Here is a 17,141-nt window from a genome sequence, read left to right on the forward strand (position 1 = left end):
TCAGTGGCAGCCTTGCAGAAGTCTATGCAGAGATGCCAGAGGAACTGATGAAAGATTTTGCAGAGTTTAAAAAACTGGTGTTTGCCAGACATGGGATAAATGCGGAACAGCTGAGGCAAAGATTCAGGTCAATCACCAAGAAACCAGAGCAGACTTTTACCCAAGTGGGGGCCCAATTGGTGAGGCTGCTAGAGAAATGGCTATCTCAGGAGGGGACAGAGACCTTTCAGCAGCTCAAAGACTTGATAGCGCTGGAACAGTTCTATTCAGTCCTGCATGGGGAACTGAAATTCCAGGTGAGGGAAAGGAAACCGAAATCTGTGGCAGAAGCAGCCGAGATCGCAGATTTTATTTATCAAATAAGAAAACCCTTAGGTGCTGAGTGGAAATCTGTAGATAAACCCAAAGAAACCTACAGCAAGTACTCTCAGGGACCAGGAAGAAACCAGCAAGGGGGAGGGACCCATGGTGAAGGGAAGCCCTCAGACATGAAACCAAGACCTCAGATTTTGGAGGGAAAACCAAAACAAGATAAGAAAGACTCAAAATATAGCAGAAAATGTTATTTCTGTCAGGGAAAGGGCCATCTAATCTCAGAGTGTGAGAAATTAAAGCAGCTAAAAGGAATTGTGCCTCAGGATTCGAGTGGAACCAAGCCAAAAGCGGTGTTCTGTGTCCAGAAAGAGCAAAGCTCCTTGTCACTGAGGGAGCCTGTTGCCATGGCTACTCAATCTGGAACAGTTACATCTGCTGATCAGGCTGAGGAAAATGGTCCTCTTGTGGAGGTCAAGTGCTGCTTGCTCGTGAGAACAGATTCTCAGTTGTTTGAAACAGCAGGGGTGGACGTAGGAATACTTGACCATCAGTATCGGGGGTTGAGGGACACTTGTTCCCAGGTGACCCTGTGCCATCCAGATATTATTCCTAGGGAGTATGTAATCCCAAATGAGAGCATGAAGGTGGCAGGGATTGAGGGGCAGGTGATCTCACTGCCAGTAGCGGAGGTACCTGTGAACTTTCAAGGCTGGAGGGGAGTTTGGCGGCTAGCGATTTCATCGACTCTGCCAGCAGCCGTGCTCGTGGGAAATGACCTGGCTGAACATGTGAAACGGGTGCTAGTGATTACACGTTCACAAGCCACCACGGGGACAGTTCAGGGGGGTACTGATGAGCCAGAGACGGAAGCAGAGGGGAGTTCAGAAGCTGTGGTGGAAACCTTAACCACAGACAGCCGATTTGGCCAAGAGCAAAAGGCAGACGCCACTCTCCAAAAGTGTTTTGAACAGGTGACTGACGCCCAGCTAACACCTGAAACCCCAGTGAGATTTCTAGAGGAAAAGGGGATTTTGTATAGAGAGACCCTGAGGAATATCTCAAAAGGGGGAGATGGGATCCGTAGTCAGCTAGTGGTACCTGAAAAGTATCGCCCCATGATCTTACAAAGGGGGCACTCTGACATGTTTGCTGCGCACTTAGGGGTGAACAAAACACAGCAGAGAATCACACAGAATTTTTACTGGCCTGACATAGGGAAGCAGATCAGGGAGTTCTGTAAACAATGTGATGTGTGTCAAAGGCAGGGGAATAGCCGCGACAGGACCAAAGCAAAGTTGTGCCCTTTGCCTGTGATTGACACTCCGTTCAAATGCATAGGGGTGGATATTGTGGGACCTTTGCCCAAGGCCACAAAGAGGGGGAACAGGTTCATTCTCACCATTGTGGACCATGCCACGAGGTACCCTGAAGCCATTCCCTTGACTAACATTGAAACTAACACAGTGGCAGATGCCTTGGTGGGGTATATGTCCAGGATGGGATTTGCCTCAAAAATAATCACAGATTTGGGCGCATCGTTCACATCGAGGCTCATGAAACGCTTATGGCAAATCTGTGGAATTAAGCACAAGGAAACCACTGCCTATCACCCTGAAAGTAATGGGTTAACTGAGAAGTTCAATGGGACTCTAATGCGCATGATTAGGGCTTACTTGGCAGAGAATCCAAACAATTGGGACCAGAAGCTGCAATCCCTTTTGTTTGCTTATCGATCAGTGCCACAAGCCAGTACCGGGTTCAGTCCGTTTGAACTTTTATTTGGGAGAAGGGTGAAAGGGCCCCTTGATCTGATCAAACAAAATTGGGAGCAGATCACCCAGGATGACCCACAAGATGTTGTGACATATATAGACTCTTTAAGGTATGACCTAAAGAGAAACCTAGAGCTAGCAGCAGAGACCCTGCAAGCTCAAAAGGTCAGAAAGAAAGATTGGGATGACCAGGAAGGCAGAGAGAGGCACTTTAACCCAGGGGAGGGAGTGCTTTGGCCTAGGCCCTGCAAAGAGAACAAACTGCAGCTGGGTAGCCCAGAAATAAAATACTTGGGTCACATAGTAGGGGGAGGAGTGATAAAACCCCTAGAGGCCAAGATAGAAGCCGTTCGTGATTGGCCTAGACCCAACACCAAGAGAAAAGTCAAATCATTTCTTGGGTTGGTGGGCTACTACAGAAAGTTCATTCCGAGGTTTAGCGAGATGGCGACTCCGCTGACCGATCTGACGAGGAAGAAGGCTGATGACCGCATCCCGTGGACCAGCGACTGTGAGGAGGCGTTACAGAGGTTGAACCAGGTGCTCATCAATTATCCAGTGCTGCATGCTCCAGACTTCGACCGGGAGTTAATCATCTACACCGATGCGTCTAACAGCGGGGTAGGAGCAGTTCTTTGCCAGGAGGATGAGAATGGTGACCAGCATCCAGTGTCCTACCTGAGTAGGAAACTCCAGAAAGGTGAGAGACATTTGGCAACCGTGGAGAAGGAGTGCCTGGCCATAGTCTACGCGATCCAGAAGGCCAAGCCTTACATCTGGGGAAGACATTTTATTCTGTGCACTGACCATTCACCACTGCAATGGTTAAAGACAATGAAAACCCACAATAGTAAACTTATGAGGTGGGCTTTAAATCTGCAAGACTATGACTTTGAAGTGAAGGTGGTCAGAGGGTCAGTGAACTGTGTTGCTGACGCCTTGTCAAGAAGACCTGAAGAATGAAGACGGCGAAAGAAACATGGACTCTGTATATATTTTGATGACCAAAGGTTAAATGTGTCTGTTTATTAAACATGTTGGTTTGTATGAATAAAGGTAACTTGATGTATTGTTAATGGTAAATGTTTAACTTAGAGTGTAAGTATAAGTAAGTATGATATTGTATGTATAACTGTTTTTGTGTGTTTTATCCAGGTTGTTTTTTTGGTGAAAAGCACCTTAGCTTTCCCCCTACAAAACAACTTATAAAGAGGGGAGGTGTTACATACAGCACTGATGTTACCTGTCTGTCATGGGTTTGGAGGGAAAGTTCCATCCTATGGGGAGTGGAAGGCGGGACATCAGGAGGAGGGGCTGTACTGTATATATATGTGGAGCGTGTGTGAGAAGCTAGGAGAAGCTGGAGGAGAGCTGAGAGAAGAAGCTTGAGTGGGAGTCTGTGTGTCAGACAGGGTACTACTGTGTGTCAGTCAGTACCAACCTGATAGGTTCAGGTGTCTGTATGGTTAGCCAGAACTGATAGGTTCAGGGTCTGTGCTTCAAGTTAAGTGTTCTGTGTGAACCAAACTGTGTGTATGTATGATTGAGACTAAGCCACGTTACTGTATCTTATTCACCTGATCATTTTATTTTCCCTGTGTGTTGTGTAAATAAACCTTATTCCTTTATTTGTTAAAAATCCATCCCTGGTCTGTGTGACTTCTTATAGGGAATGGTTGGTGGCAGCTTAGTGAAACTGTGGCATCCTCCAGTAGGTTTGTCACAATGGGATCTAAGTTTTTTTGATGTTGAGCTTCAGACCGTTTTTTTGCACTCTCCTCTTTCACCCTCATTAAGAGGTTCTTTAATTCCTCCTCTCTTTCTGCCATCAGAGTGGTACCATCTGCATATCGGAGGTTGTTATTTTTTCCAGCAACCTTAATTCTGGCTTGGGATTCCTCCTGTCCAGCCTTTCGCATGATGTAATCTGCATATAAATTAGATAATCCAGGGGACAATGTACAGCCTTGTTGTACTCTTTTCCCAATTTTGAACCAATCAGTTGTTCCATGTCCAGTTCTAACTGTTGCTTCCTGTCCCACATATAGGTTTCTCAAGAGATAGATAAGGTGGTCAGGCACTCTCATTTCTTTAAGAACTTGCCATAGTTTGCTGTGGTCCACACAGTCAAAGGCTTTTGCATAGTCAATGAAGCAGAAGTAGATATTTTTCTGGAACTCTCTGGCTTTCTCCATAATCCAGCGCAAGTTCGCAATTTGGTCTCTAGTTCTTCTGCCTCTTCGGAATCCAGCTTGTACTTCTGGGAGTTCTCGGTCCACATACTGCTGAAGCCTACCTTGCAGGATTTTGAGCATAACCTTGCTAGCGTGTGAAATGAGTGCAATTGTACGGTAGTTGGAGCATTCTTTGGCACTGCCCTTCTTTGGGATAGGGATGTACACTGATCTTTGGCAGTCCTCTGGTCACTGCTGAGTTTTCCAAAGTTGCTGGCATATTGAGTGTAGCACCTTAACAGCGTCATCTTTTAAGATTTTAAATAGATCCTTTTTAGTATTTGTATATTCACTATTGTTAGCTTTCATATTGTCTTTTAATTATATAACCACTTTAGGTCCTTTTAAAGGAGAAACAGGGTTTTCTGAGGTATAAAACACTCAGAAGTCATTTACTCTTCCTTTCTTCTGGGGGAGTCCTGAGATTATACAACTTATTCAAGGTCACACAGGGAAGCACATGGGGGCTCGAACTCCTGACCTCTGACTCTGCAGCCAGGTACACAGCTCACTGAACTCTCAAGCCAGTTTAGCCGCAGGGAAACTCATAAGACAGACTGATTGGCTGAATGGACCTCTACCTGCTTTTCTCGTAATACCTGCATTCAAGGTATCTCACAACAAGAATAGAACAAGCACAGGTAAAAACAGATTAAAACAGGTACAGATAAAAGAAACAAAAGTTATTGCACTAAAATATGATTGAATCATTAAGCATGCTGTCACATTTAAATAACACTTTTAAAAAAGGTACAGAACCTATTCCTTCCTCAATAGCCAGTCAGTCATCCAAATAAAGAGGTTTGCCTGCTGATGAAAAGGATGATAGGAAAGGGGGACAGCTTAATTTCCCTTGACAGGAGGCTCCACAGCCTGGTAGCAGCCACCAAAAAAGGCCTTCTCTCCCATTCTCACCAAATGTACCTGTGAGGTGCAGGGATTGAAACCAGGAACTTTCCCACTGGTGTAAAAGCCCAGTTCAGCTGGTATGGGAAAAGGCAGTTCTGTACAGAGATGAAAAAGCAAACCCTGGATGGTTCCATGATTATAGATGAGTACCCTAGACTGACTTAGGTAGGGGTCCAGTCATGCCATTCTAACATTCACAAAGACCAAGATCTCATGAATTGGGCTCACTTGACTCGGGTCAGGGCACAATCATAAGCCATTTTTTCACCTGTGAAGGCCAAAGGAGGAACTCTAGGAAACCGAGTTGACAATTTATAAGCCACCTGCAATAGGCTAATAATACTTACCTTCTCAACTTCTGGTAGGCAGTCCAGGAGAGCTACGGTATGCTCAGAATCACTAGGGTCATTCTCGCATCCATTTGCTGTCATTTTCAAGGGCTTTTTAGCCATGGCATCCAATACAGCTTCATACAGTTGTTTGGTTATTAAGGGAGAAGGCAACTCTCTTAAATAATCCTTGAGGACACCTTCATAGAGATGCAAACAAGGTGCAATGAATTTACCATGAAGTCATATACAAGCAGGCATCTCTGTGTACAGCTGGGAATGTGTGCACAAGGCATATGGGTTAGCAGCTTGTTTGCTCTCATGAACACCATCAGATTTCAAATAGAATGCATGAGCAAACATATACGACAGATGAATCCTTATCACATGTTTGTTGTACAGGGTCCCAGATGAGACAGAAATAAATTAAATGAATAATGAAATGAAATACATGATAGTCAGTCATCTCTGGAAAAAAATTCCTTATTCTCAAATCAGATAGCACTCCTAAATTCTGATTTCACTCTTTTCTCCTTAAACTTTATATTCATTGTGTGCTTACTGACAGACAGCCAACATGAAAACAGTATCTCACAGTTAATTAATGGAAGGCAGTCATCCCAGCACAAGGGCATTTTCCATCTTAAGCTGTTAAATTTATCAATCAGGACATTTAAACAACAGCCCACTGTACTAGTTATAACCATGGATAAACACTGCAGTGTTGTTGCTTTCAATGACTCAAATTATTCTGTCACATATATTCTACTGAATCTTATAAAGGTAAAGGTAAAGGTTCCCCTTGACAATTTTTGTCCAGTCGTGTTCAACTCTAGGGGGCAGTGCTCATCCCCGTTTCCAAGCCATAGAGCCAGCATTTTGTCCGAAGACAATCTTCCGTGGTCACATGGCCAGTGAGACTTAGACACGGAACGCTGTTACCTTCCCACCAAGGTGGTCCCTATTTATCTACTCGCATTTGCATGCTTTCGAACAGCTAGGTTGGTGGGAGCTGGGACAAGCGGTGGGCGCTCACTCCGTCGCGTGGATTCGATCTTACGACTGCTTGGTCCTCTGACTCTGCAGCACAGGCTTCTGCGGTTTAGCACGTCCCTCTATTGAATCTTATAAAGTATATTAATTCCATTCAGTTTGCTACATTGAAGCATTCTAGAATCTGGACATGTAGGGTGGAAGTGCCATACTCTCTTCTTTTATATAGATTCCTTTCCCCTACCGTAATCTAGCCTTCTCTAGCCTTGGATTCCCAGATGTGTGTACAACAACTCATATCATTCAAGCGGACTGGGGATAATGGGGGAGCAGTACAAGAACATCTGTGAAACTAAGGCTGGGAATGGCTGATCAATGCTTTTGAAGAATACAACTTTCTTGTGTCAAGAATGCCATTTATCATACCATTAAACAGCTCTTGAAAACTATCATATATCTTTGGCATGTTGACATTATGCAATGCCATGGAACTGCCAAACCCAAAAAATCATCTACTCATATGAAATATTATTTTCTTTAAAAATAAATAACAACTGGAAGTAGCTGGTGTTCCTTATTGTCCTCAGACTGAACATTAGAGCCACTTCAGCTAAAGTAAAATGATGGTATGTAAGTTAAATAAGCATACATTGTGACTGATCTGTATCGGCAAGTAGAATGAGGTAGTAGGGAAAGACAACACCCTTTTTGACTGACCTATTGAAAAAGAAAAATCTGCCTATATTAGTAAGTAAGTAAGTAAGTAAGTAAGTAAGTAAGTAAGTAAGTAAGTAAGTAAGGAAGGAAGGAAGGAAGGAAGGAAGGAAGGAAGGAAGGAAGGAAGGAAGGAAGGAAGGAAGGAAGGAAGGAAGGAAGGAAGGAAGGAAGGAAGGAAGGAAGGAAGGAATCAGGGAAAAAGATTTTGCTACCCCTTTGCCTGCTCTACTAGTTTGGGAGGGTTAGTGAGGTAGGAAAGCATTTAAAATGTGGTTTGTCTGTGATCTGAACACAATCTGTCTATTCTAACACCTTGTTTTGTCACGTGTATAGACAAGAATTAAACTTCATCTGCTAGAAGAATGTACAATGTATTTTTGTTTTCTCTGGTTATTTCTCCCACAGAATCACTTTTCAAATAAATAAAAATATTTGTGAAATATTAATTAAACCACCTTAAGGACTCACACAAAACCAAATTCCACAAAGATGGAAGAACTGTAACAGTATTCACCACTTAAGGTGCCATTTCATAGGCCTTGCAATATTATTTCACAGAAAAACATTTCAGTCCAATGTTTCACAACAGCTTCATATTTACTTTCAGAAATTTATGTCAAGCACCATCTTATATCAAGGATTTTTTTTAAAAAAACTACACACCACCAGCAAAACATCACCAATTCCACAACTGAACAGTTTTCAGCTGCTCCATTTTTCTTTCCTTTAGAAACATCCCTAACCCTATGGATATATACAGGGTTGGGGATGTTTCTAAAGGAAAGAAAAATGGAGCAGCTGAAAACTGTTCAGTTGCAGAATTGGTGATGTTTTGCTGGTGGTGTGTAGTTTATATATATAAGGTTATATAAAGAGAGGTTTTGTGTGTGCGTGTGTGCATATATATATATGTAGAGAGAGAGAGAGAGTTAGGGATGTTTCTAAAGGAAAGATTGCTGATGTTTTGCTGATGGTATGTAGTTTATATAAGTGGTGCCTCGCTTAACGTTTGCTTCGTTTAACGTTTTTTTCGCTTAACGTTTATTTTTTCAGAGGCAGATTGTGCTTCGTATAACGTTTTTCCCTATGGGCGATTTTCGCATAGCGTTTTTGGGACCATGCTTCGCTTAACGTTTTTGGTTTTAGGTCCCCTGCTTCGCTTAACGTTTTTTTTGTTTTCAATTTAAAAAGTGTCTTAGAAGGGTCCAAAACGGTTCTAAATGCTTGGATTCGTTAGAGGACCCCTTAAGTCATGTGCAAACCTGATTTGGCTTTGATCTGACGTTTCGTTAATTTTTTGTGAATTTTTGTTTTTTGGCCCATAGGAACCAATGGACCTGTCAAAATCTGACAGCTCCATGCTTTCCTATGGGGGAGAAAACAATTTACAAAAAATTAACGAAAGTTCAGATCAAAGCCATATCAGGTTTGCACACAACTTAGGGGGTCCTCTAACGAACCCAAGAATTTAGAACAGTTGCTGAGTCTTCATTAATTTTTTGTGAATTTTTTCTTCCCCCATAGGAAATAATGGAGCTGTCAGATTTTGACAGCTGTCAAAAGTTGGGGGAAAAAAATTCACCATTAATTAACGAAAAGTCAGATCAAAGCCAAATTAACTTTTGCATCCTTTTTAGAGGGTGCAGAAGCTAATCCAAGCATTTAAAACCATTTTTGACCCTTTTATGACACACTTAATTTTGCAAAAATTGACTTCGCAAAGCCATTGAAACATATTGAGTCAGCTACAATACATTCCAATGGAGGATACATTGTATCATTTAACGATGTTTCCTATGGGTTTTTTCGCTTAAGGACGGCAATCCGTGCCTATTGGAACAGATTAACTGGTTTCCAATGCATCTCTATGGGAAATGGTGTTTCGCATAAAGTTTTTTTCGCATAAGGTTTTTTTTTTGGAACCAATTAAAAACGTTATGCGAGGCACCACTGTATAGGATTATATATATATATAGGTTGTGTGTGTGTGTGTGTGTGTGTGGTGTGTGTGTGGTATGTGTATATATATAGAGAGAGGGGGGGTTAGGGATGTTTCTAAAGGAAAGATAAATGGATCAGCTGAAAACTGATATATAGGCACTGAAATGCAAAAAACAAATATTATAAACTTCTAAAAATTTCAGCTAATTTAAAAATGAAAATGAAAACCAACAATGACACCTTTCTCATTGTTTATACAACTGGGTAAGCACAACCTGCGCTTTAATAAATAGCACCATTTAATACAGAATGAAAACAAAGAGAGCTGAAAGTAGGAAGCCGAGATACCAATTTAAGTATCTGCTAAATAAAGGCCCTGTTAATCCCCGAACCATGACAGAAATACCACTGCTGAGTGTTCTTTAACAAAGCAAGACTTGTTGCAAGCCTCAGTGTGCCTACCACAAATCCTGCCCTATGACCCAACTGTAATGTGAACTGTGTTAATTGAAGCTGTTGTTAAGAGCAAAATCCTTAAGAGTAAAGCAAGGATTCTATCTCCATTCTTCTCTGAAGGGATGGGGGGGGGGGGGAGAGGATTCAAAAAGGCCTTAAGACCACATGATTTCCATGTCAAGGAAAATTGGTACCAGTCAAAATGTACCAACTAATTGTATAATCATAAAATGACAGGAAACCCTTCTTATGAGGTCCACAGCTACTATGGGACACAGGAAATTCATCCAGCACTTAATCTGATAGCCAAAACTGGAAAGTACAGGGAGTCTGCTGGTTACGCACAAGTCAAGAAGGCTAGACTTCGCTTAATTATTTCAAGTCAAGGTAATTCAAATACGATGCTGAATAGACAGAAACTGTTTCTTGTAACCCCTGTTTGGGAATGTAATGAATAAAAGTCTGGGAATGTAATGAATAAAGGTAAAAACAGAGTGCCCCCCCCCCGGTCTTGCTAGTAAACCTAATAAAAATATCTTCTCCAAACACTTCTGGCACCAAATACACAAGTGAGAGGAAAGGCATCTGCCGTATATTTTTAAAGGATTCAATACAGCAGCACCCTTTGGAATGTCTATTAATAGCTTTAGTGGGGAGCTATGTAACAGAGTCACCTGGCATTTCCTTCTCAAAACACTTTCACTTGCTTAATTCCTGAACAAAATAACCCATGAGCCCTCTGACCTGCCTGCCACCCCCAAATCTTTTTACTAACTGAGCTCAGTCAAGAGATGGCAGTTATTTTTATGGACTGGCCTCTCCTGACTGCTGCATTTTTCTTGATACAATCATCGTCTGCACAGAACTAATTTAGGCAGCAAGCAAAAAAACACACACCTCCCCCAATCCACCTCATTAATTTCTCATTTTTCTGACCCGCTGAACTGCTAACTGTATGACATGCTTTACTCCAAGAAGAAAGTTCACATGGCTGGAAGCAGACATGATGCAGCAATATCAGAAGCCAGCCAGCTTTTAAATCCGTCAGGGTGCATTACTCTGAATCACATGGGCATTTAACTGCGTGTAAGCCAGTGCCAGCCAAAGGAGCATTTCTCAGCCAAGGTTTAATAATTAAATGTGCATTCCTTGACCAATTAGGGAGTTTGGGCGGGGGGGGGAGAGTGGATTCCACATATTTTAATCAATAATAAGGAAAATACTGTAGCACTAAACAAAAGCAGCCATCTAAAGGTTAAGATTTACACTAAAGATTCAGCAAAATATTTTTAACAAGAAACATGTGTTATTAGCATTTTTAATGTAAGCATCAACTCCGAATGTTAGAAACGTAAAGAGCCAAAACTGTCCCTATCTGTAACAGTCATTTCACTCCAACAACTAGAGAGGTTTTCTTCCCCACTCTCCACAATCATCAGTCACCATAGGCAGCCTGTTTGAAGCATATCTCGTACTTTGCATTGAAAGTGTTGTCTAAAGCCTTTTATTTTCCAAGTTCCTAGCCATGTTGACATGGCATGTGTCTGTGCGCGCGCACGCACGAACACACGCACGCGCACGCACACCCACACACCCACACACCCACCCACACACCCACACACACACCAAAAGAGTCACAACAGGTGCTTTTCATTTACTGGTGAGAAATGAACCAAAGCATATGACCTTGCTTACACTGAAGAGCAGGTTTCTGGTTCTCAGCACAAGAAATGCATTTTGATGGCCAATGTCTTCATCCCCCTTTTCTTTGTCACGGGGATCTGTAACATCTGACTATTCAGATCTCCTGTTCTGGCAAAACTCCTGCCAGCACCTCCCTCGAAACAGATGCGAAGGAGAGATTGCTAGATGGTTGTGGGGGGGGGGGGGGGAGAGGGCCTTCACAAAGCAGCACAAAGAGGCAACCTTAAGCTTTTTATTTTTCCAGAACTCTGAAGCTACAGGATGGCATGGGAACTAGCACACAAATTGCCAGGCTCTTTCATACGCAGCTTCCATTCTCACATTGAGACAAAGTCTGACTGCATGTCCTGCTCGCAGGAAGGGGACTGAAACTGCATTATCATACTTCTTCTCACAAACTAAAAATCCCAGTCCCTTAAAAACTAGATTGCCAGATGCCAAATCATCAGTACAATTTATTCTGAGAACAAGATTCTGATCTTCACAACCAGCTTCCAATACAACATACACAAAATTGCTAATACACTAGGACCCACAAGGGATCTATTCCATGGTCTACCACAAATGCCTGAAATCATGGATAGTAGGGAATCCTATATGCAACATATAAGAAGCCAGGACAAAGGTCTCAAAGCCCACCCACTTTTATGTTGTAGGTACAGCTGAGATAAACCGCAGATAACTAAAACCGCAGATATAGATCTTATGGATATTGGGGTCCTATTGTACTCCCATTTACTGCAACAAATAAGTTCAGCTTTTATCTCAAGTACAGTGGCGCCCCGCTTGATGATGATAATCCATTCCGTTAAAATCGCTGTTAAGCGATATCGTCGTCAAGTGAAATTTTAAAAAAACCATTGAAATGCATTGAAAACTGGTTCAGTGCATTCCAATGGGCGAAATACCTCACCGCCCAGCGAAGATCCTCCATAGGGGAAGCCATTTTTGTTCGCTGTTTTCCGGAAATAGGTCCGGAAAACAGTGGGCGGCCATTTTGAAACCCGACGATCAGATGTTTTTGATTGTCATGATGCGAAGAATCGGTTCCCGAAGCAGGAAACCGATCGTCGTAAAGTGGATTTTCCCCATTCAATCATCGTTTTGCGATCGCAATAGTGATTGCAAAAACCTCATCGTGAAGCAATTTTTGTCGTGAAGCGGGGTAATCGTCAAGCGGGGCACCACTGTACTGCAACCAATCAAGTTCAAGCTCGACTGACATCCAGGATACTGTATGCTATCAAAACTGGTGGTCTCCCTAGTAGCTCCTAAGTTAGTGCTGGATTTTGGAGGTGGAGGTGCATGACCCTTCACAAATGATCAGCTAAAGAGCAGCACACAGGGCAGTGGTATCCCAGACTTGCACCAGCACCTACACTGCTATGGCTATTTCCAGGACATATTACAACTTCCTATTTTTAAACAAACAATTACATTTACAAGGCAGCCAGCTAGGCATGTACATGGTTTATGGGTGATCAGATGCCAGAAACTGAACCTGGGACTCTTTGCATGCAAAGTATGTACTCTTATCACTGAATTACACTCATCTGTATTTTCCTGCTCTCCTTCCCTACAAGTTTCTGAGCTTTCAGCAGGTTCTGTTTAATTGCTAACAATAACGAGTTCATCTGTTTAAACCTTCAACTTAAGATTCTCAGAATGCTGAACGGTGTACTCCATATGTTTCTAATGCTTGCATGTGATGCTAGTATAGACAATATACTACAGAGTCTAACAGTGCCCATTCATCCATATTGACTGTGATTTGTATAATCTGCAGGGTAATTCTTCTGTTTTTTGGAAAGACACTTTTAAATTAAGAAGATAACTATTACAATGTACACAACAGAAACTACCTGATATTTTTACCCACATCAAACTACTGAGTCATATTCTAATGTAATACAGTACTGTATATAGATGACATTAGAGCCACTAGCCTAGACAGCTTAACAAAAGAAGACAAACTCATGAAGGAAATGAATAATTATTAGCCGAAATAACCAAGTGGAATTGCCAATTGTTCACCAAAAATTGGTTCTCAAGGTGGCTTACAAGATAAACACATATACAAAAAAAGCAAACAAAAGGTTATCTTAAACTATGATTAAACTAATAGTAATTTTAAAACACATGACTTTAAAATGCACCAGTCAGAATTGTACTGGTGTTTGTGTAAGATTTGCACAACTCACTGTAGCTAATTATGACTAATTCACATGGTGATTGGTATGTCTTGGTCACATGCCTCATCATGTGCCAATCAAGATGTCCCCTATCATCTTGTCATTTAGTTGGAATTAGTTGCAAGTATGTTACATTGGGATTCAAGAAGGCAGATCTCACAAGCTTTGATTCACAGGTATGAATACCTGACATCAGCAAAAGATGCAATGGGAAGGCCCTGTTGCTTTCATGCCCTACTTAAGCTCTCATGCCCTACTGAGGCTTAATCTTTCCGCAGCCAATAAGTTTCCCACTTATAGAAACAGGATGCTGGACTGCATGGACACTTAGTTGGATCCAGGAAGGCACTTTTCATGCTCTTACTACTGTGTATGTAATAAAAGCAAAGTCTGTGCACACAAATAAAAGCAGCTGCAGCAGCTCAAATTAGAAGAGGCAAGATTACAGGAGACATGCTCTTTTCAAAACAACTGTAATTCAAATAGTGTGCTTGAAATGGCCCATGCCACAGGAAATTCCATTCTTGGAATCTTTTGTCATCCACAGTGAAAAAGGAGAGCAAAAAAAGAATTTTCCTTTCAAATAGAACCTAGGGAAGTTTTTATTCAACCAAGCAAAAAACTTAATCAGAATGAAATGTTGCCAGATGAGGCAAGAAACTCCAGGCAAGATATTCCACTCCATCTGTTGAGAATGATGGAAATGGGACCTTGCAACAGAAGATTGCAGTTTGAAGAGGAAAAACTCAGAATTCTGGACAATCCAGTCTTCTCCATTTCATTCCTATGCTCTACCCCATTTTCTCCTTCCAACCATCAGTCTGAACGATGAATATGACCAATCCTCAAGGAACTGTCCTGAGGTTTCCACTACATCAAGATCTTTTCCTCCCTAAAACATTCCCCTAAAAGGATCAAGTAACTTTTGAAGCAAAAGTCCCAAACTTCCATAACTGCCTTGGCGGTCAGATTCTAGGGACGGCAGTGGCAATCTCCTCACTCATTATTTCTGGACTTCACAGTTGTTCACCTCTGATGCAGAATGTGCACCTTGGCTGCTGCTTCCATTGTCAGTTGTGAAGCAAGACTGAACTGCCACTCTGGATGAACCGTACATAGGAGGAGAAAGGGGTACCACTTTATCCTTTGCTTCAGGCAGCAAAATCTCTTGCAATGAGATCCTGAACTTTGAGAACAGCTGAGTAATCTGAAATTCTAGAAGACTGACCATTTCTATCTTAACTGTCTGGTGTTTTACTATATGGCACCCCCTTTTCCATGGATCAACATGGAAAGCTGCAGAGTAGTATTCATGCATACATCTGCATAGCTGCTAGGAATGTGAGAAGATATGACATGACTGTGAACGGCAAGAACCCCAGAAAAGCATCACGCATTGAAATGCTATGTGCTTGTGTTTTTTTTTATTTCCCCCCATTGATACCATAAGAAATTAATAATTGCTTCCTAAAGGACAAAAAAAGGGGGGGGGAGGAAATCTTCACATCATAATAGATATAGGATTGCCATTAGCAGGCAGCCCCTGCCTATGTTATTAGTTTCAGCATTTGTTTATACTTAAGATTCCATCTTTATCATCAAAATCAAAAATAGTATTTTCCAAACTGGGGGGGGGGGGGGAAGAAACAGTTACATGATCCATATGCAACATCTAGAAACAGAGGTAAGTTAATACAGTGGTGCCTCTCACAACGATGTTAATTGGTTCCAAAAAATCAACGTTGTGTGAAACATCGTTCTGTGAAACACCATTTCACATAGGAATGCATTGAAAGCCGGTTAATCCGTTCCAATTGGAACGGATTGCCATCGTTCAGTGAAAATCCCCATAGGAAACATCGTTGAGTGAAACAATGTTTCCTATATTGGAATGTATTGAAGCCGACTCAATACATTTCAATGCCTTTGCGAAGTCCTTTTTCGCTCCTGTAAAAGTGTCTTACAATGTTTGGACGCTGTTTTAAATGATTGCAATGGTTAGTCCACCTCCTGAAACCTATGCACACTGATTTTGGTGTTGTTCTGACACTTCGTTAATTTATGATGATTTTTTGAATTTTCTCCATAGGAAACCATTGGATGGTCTGTCTAATGGTTTCCAATGGAAAAAACAAAAAATCATCATAAATTAACGAAGTGTCAGAACAACACCAAAATCAGTTTGCATAGGTTTCAGGAGGTGGACTAACCATTGCAATCATTTAAAACAGCTTCCAAACATTGTAAGACACTTTTACAGGAGCGAAAAGGGAGATCGGGAAGAACTTTAAAAGGCAAACGGAGATCAAAGAGCCCTTTCCCGATCTCCCTTTTCGCTCCTGTAAAGGTGTCTTACAATGTTTGGAAGCTGTTTTAAATGATTGCAATGGTTAGTCCACCTCCTGAAACCTATGCAAACTGATTTTGGTGTTGTTCTGACACTTCGTTAATTTATGATGATTTTTTGTTTTTTCCATTGGAAACCATTAGACAGACCATCCAATGGTTTCCTATGGAGAAAATTCAAAAAATCATCATAAATTAACGAAGTGTCAGAACAACACCAAAATCAGTTTGCACAGGTTTCAGGAGGTGGACTAACCATTGCAATCATTTAAAACAGCGTCCAAACATTGTAAGACACTTTTACAGGAGCGAAAAGGGAGATCGTTGTGTGAAAATCCCCCATAGGAAACATCGCTGTGTGAGGCAGCAAATTTGACAGAAAAAGGCATCGTTGTGTGAATTCATCGTTGTGTGAGGCACTCGTTGTGCGAGGCACCACTGTACTTCTATTGGACCACTAAATATCATGAACAAGCAAGCTTTTGAGACTTGCTGGGCTCTTCACCAGGCCAGGCATTAGAGCGCTTTGCGTTGGGGAACAGAGAAGTACCAAACAAAACTCTGCTAAAGCAGGAGTCAGCCAGTCACCAAGGCTGACACTCCTTTGTCTATAGAGACCGAAAAACTGAACTAACTCCACTTGCACCTATCCACCCACCCTTGCCTGAAGGTGAAACCTGATACTACCAACACACCTAAAATTTATTATTTCTGTTTGCAGAGCCTAGAGACCCTGAAATTTCAACATATAGGCAGGATGATTTTTTTTTTACTTTTCTGTTTCTCCCCTGCAAGTTCTGCCTTCCCCAGGCTGATGAAGAGCCATGCAGGTCTCTAAAACTTGCCTGCTTGTGATATTTCAGTTGGCTAACAAAGGTATTACTCATCCCAGGTATTATAAAAATAACATTCTGGGCATTTTGAGCTTAAATTCATTTTGGCCTTAAAAAGCAAGTTCATTACCTGTTATCACATTTATATCTGGGTACTGGGTTTCACAGAGAGTAACTGCTTTGCTGTCCTTCTCAAATGCCTCTCGGAGCTCTTTCTTGACAGCTGCTGAGCCACACAGACGGTACAGGCCTACAACCTAGGAGCAAAATCATTACTTTACCCATGCTTGCTACTACAGGTATAGGAAAAATGCAAATGTAAAACAAAGAGGAAGAACAATTAAAATTTCAAATGTGCCCGACAGGAGTTCGAAGACATTGCACACAACATCCCAGGAAA

General features: G+C 41.8%; 1 protein-coding gene across 2 annotated transcripts in view; it reads right to left on the reverse strand.

Moving 5' to 3' along the window:
• The window catches only part of SYDE2 (synapse defective Rho GTPase homolog 2), a 54,319-nt gene that overhangs the window by 11,664 nt on the left and 25,514 nt on the right, over positions 1-17,141 (reverse strand). The window contains exons 4-5 of one of the 2 annotated variants that reach the window (XM_072997892.2): positions 16,872-16,998; positions 5,578-5,759 (exon numbers count right to left, since the gene is read on the reverse strand). In XM_072997892.2, coding sequence (XP_072853993.2) covers positions 5,578-5,759; positions 16,872-16,998 — 309 coding nt within the window. The remainder of the gene's footprint in view (positions 1-5,577; positions 5,760-16,871; positions 16,999-17,141) is intronic. The other variant, XR_012086475.2, reaches the window with a different exon arrangement.

The sequence above is a fragment of the Pogona vitticeps genome, chromosome 4 (genome assembly GCF_051106095.1).
Source record: "Pogona vitticeps strain Pit_001003342236 chromosome 4, PviZW2.1, whole genome shotgun sequence".
Taxonomy (NCBI): Eukaryota; Metazoa; Chordata; class Lepidosauria; order Squamata; family Agamidae; genus Pogona; species Pogona vitticeps.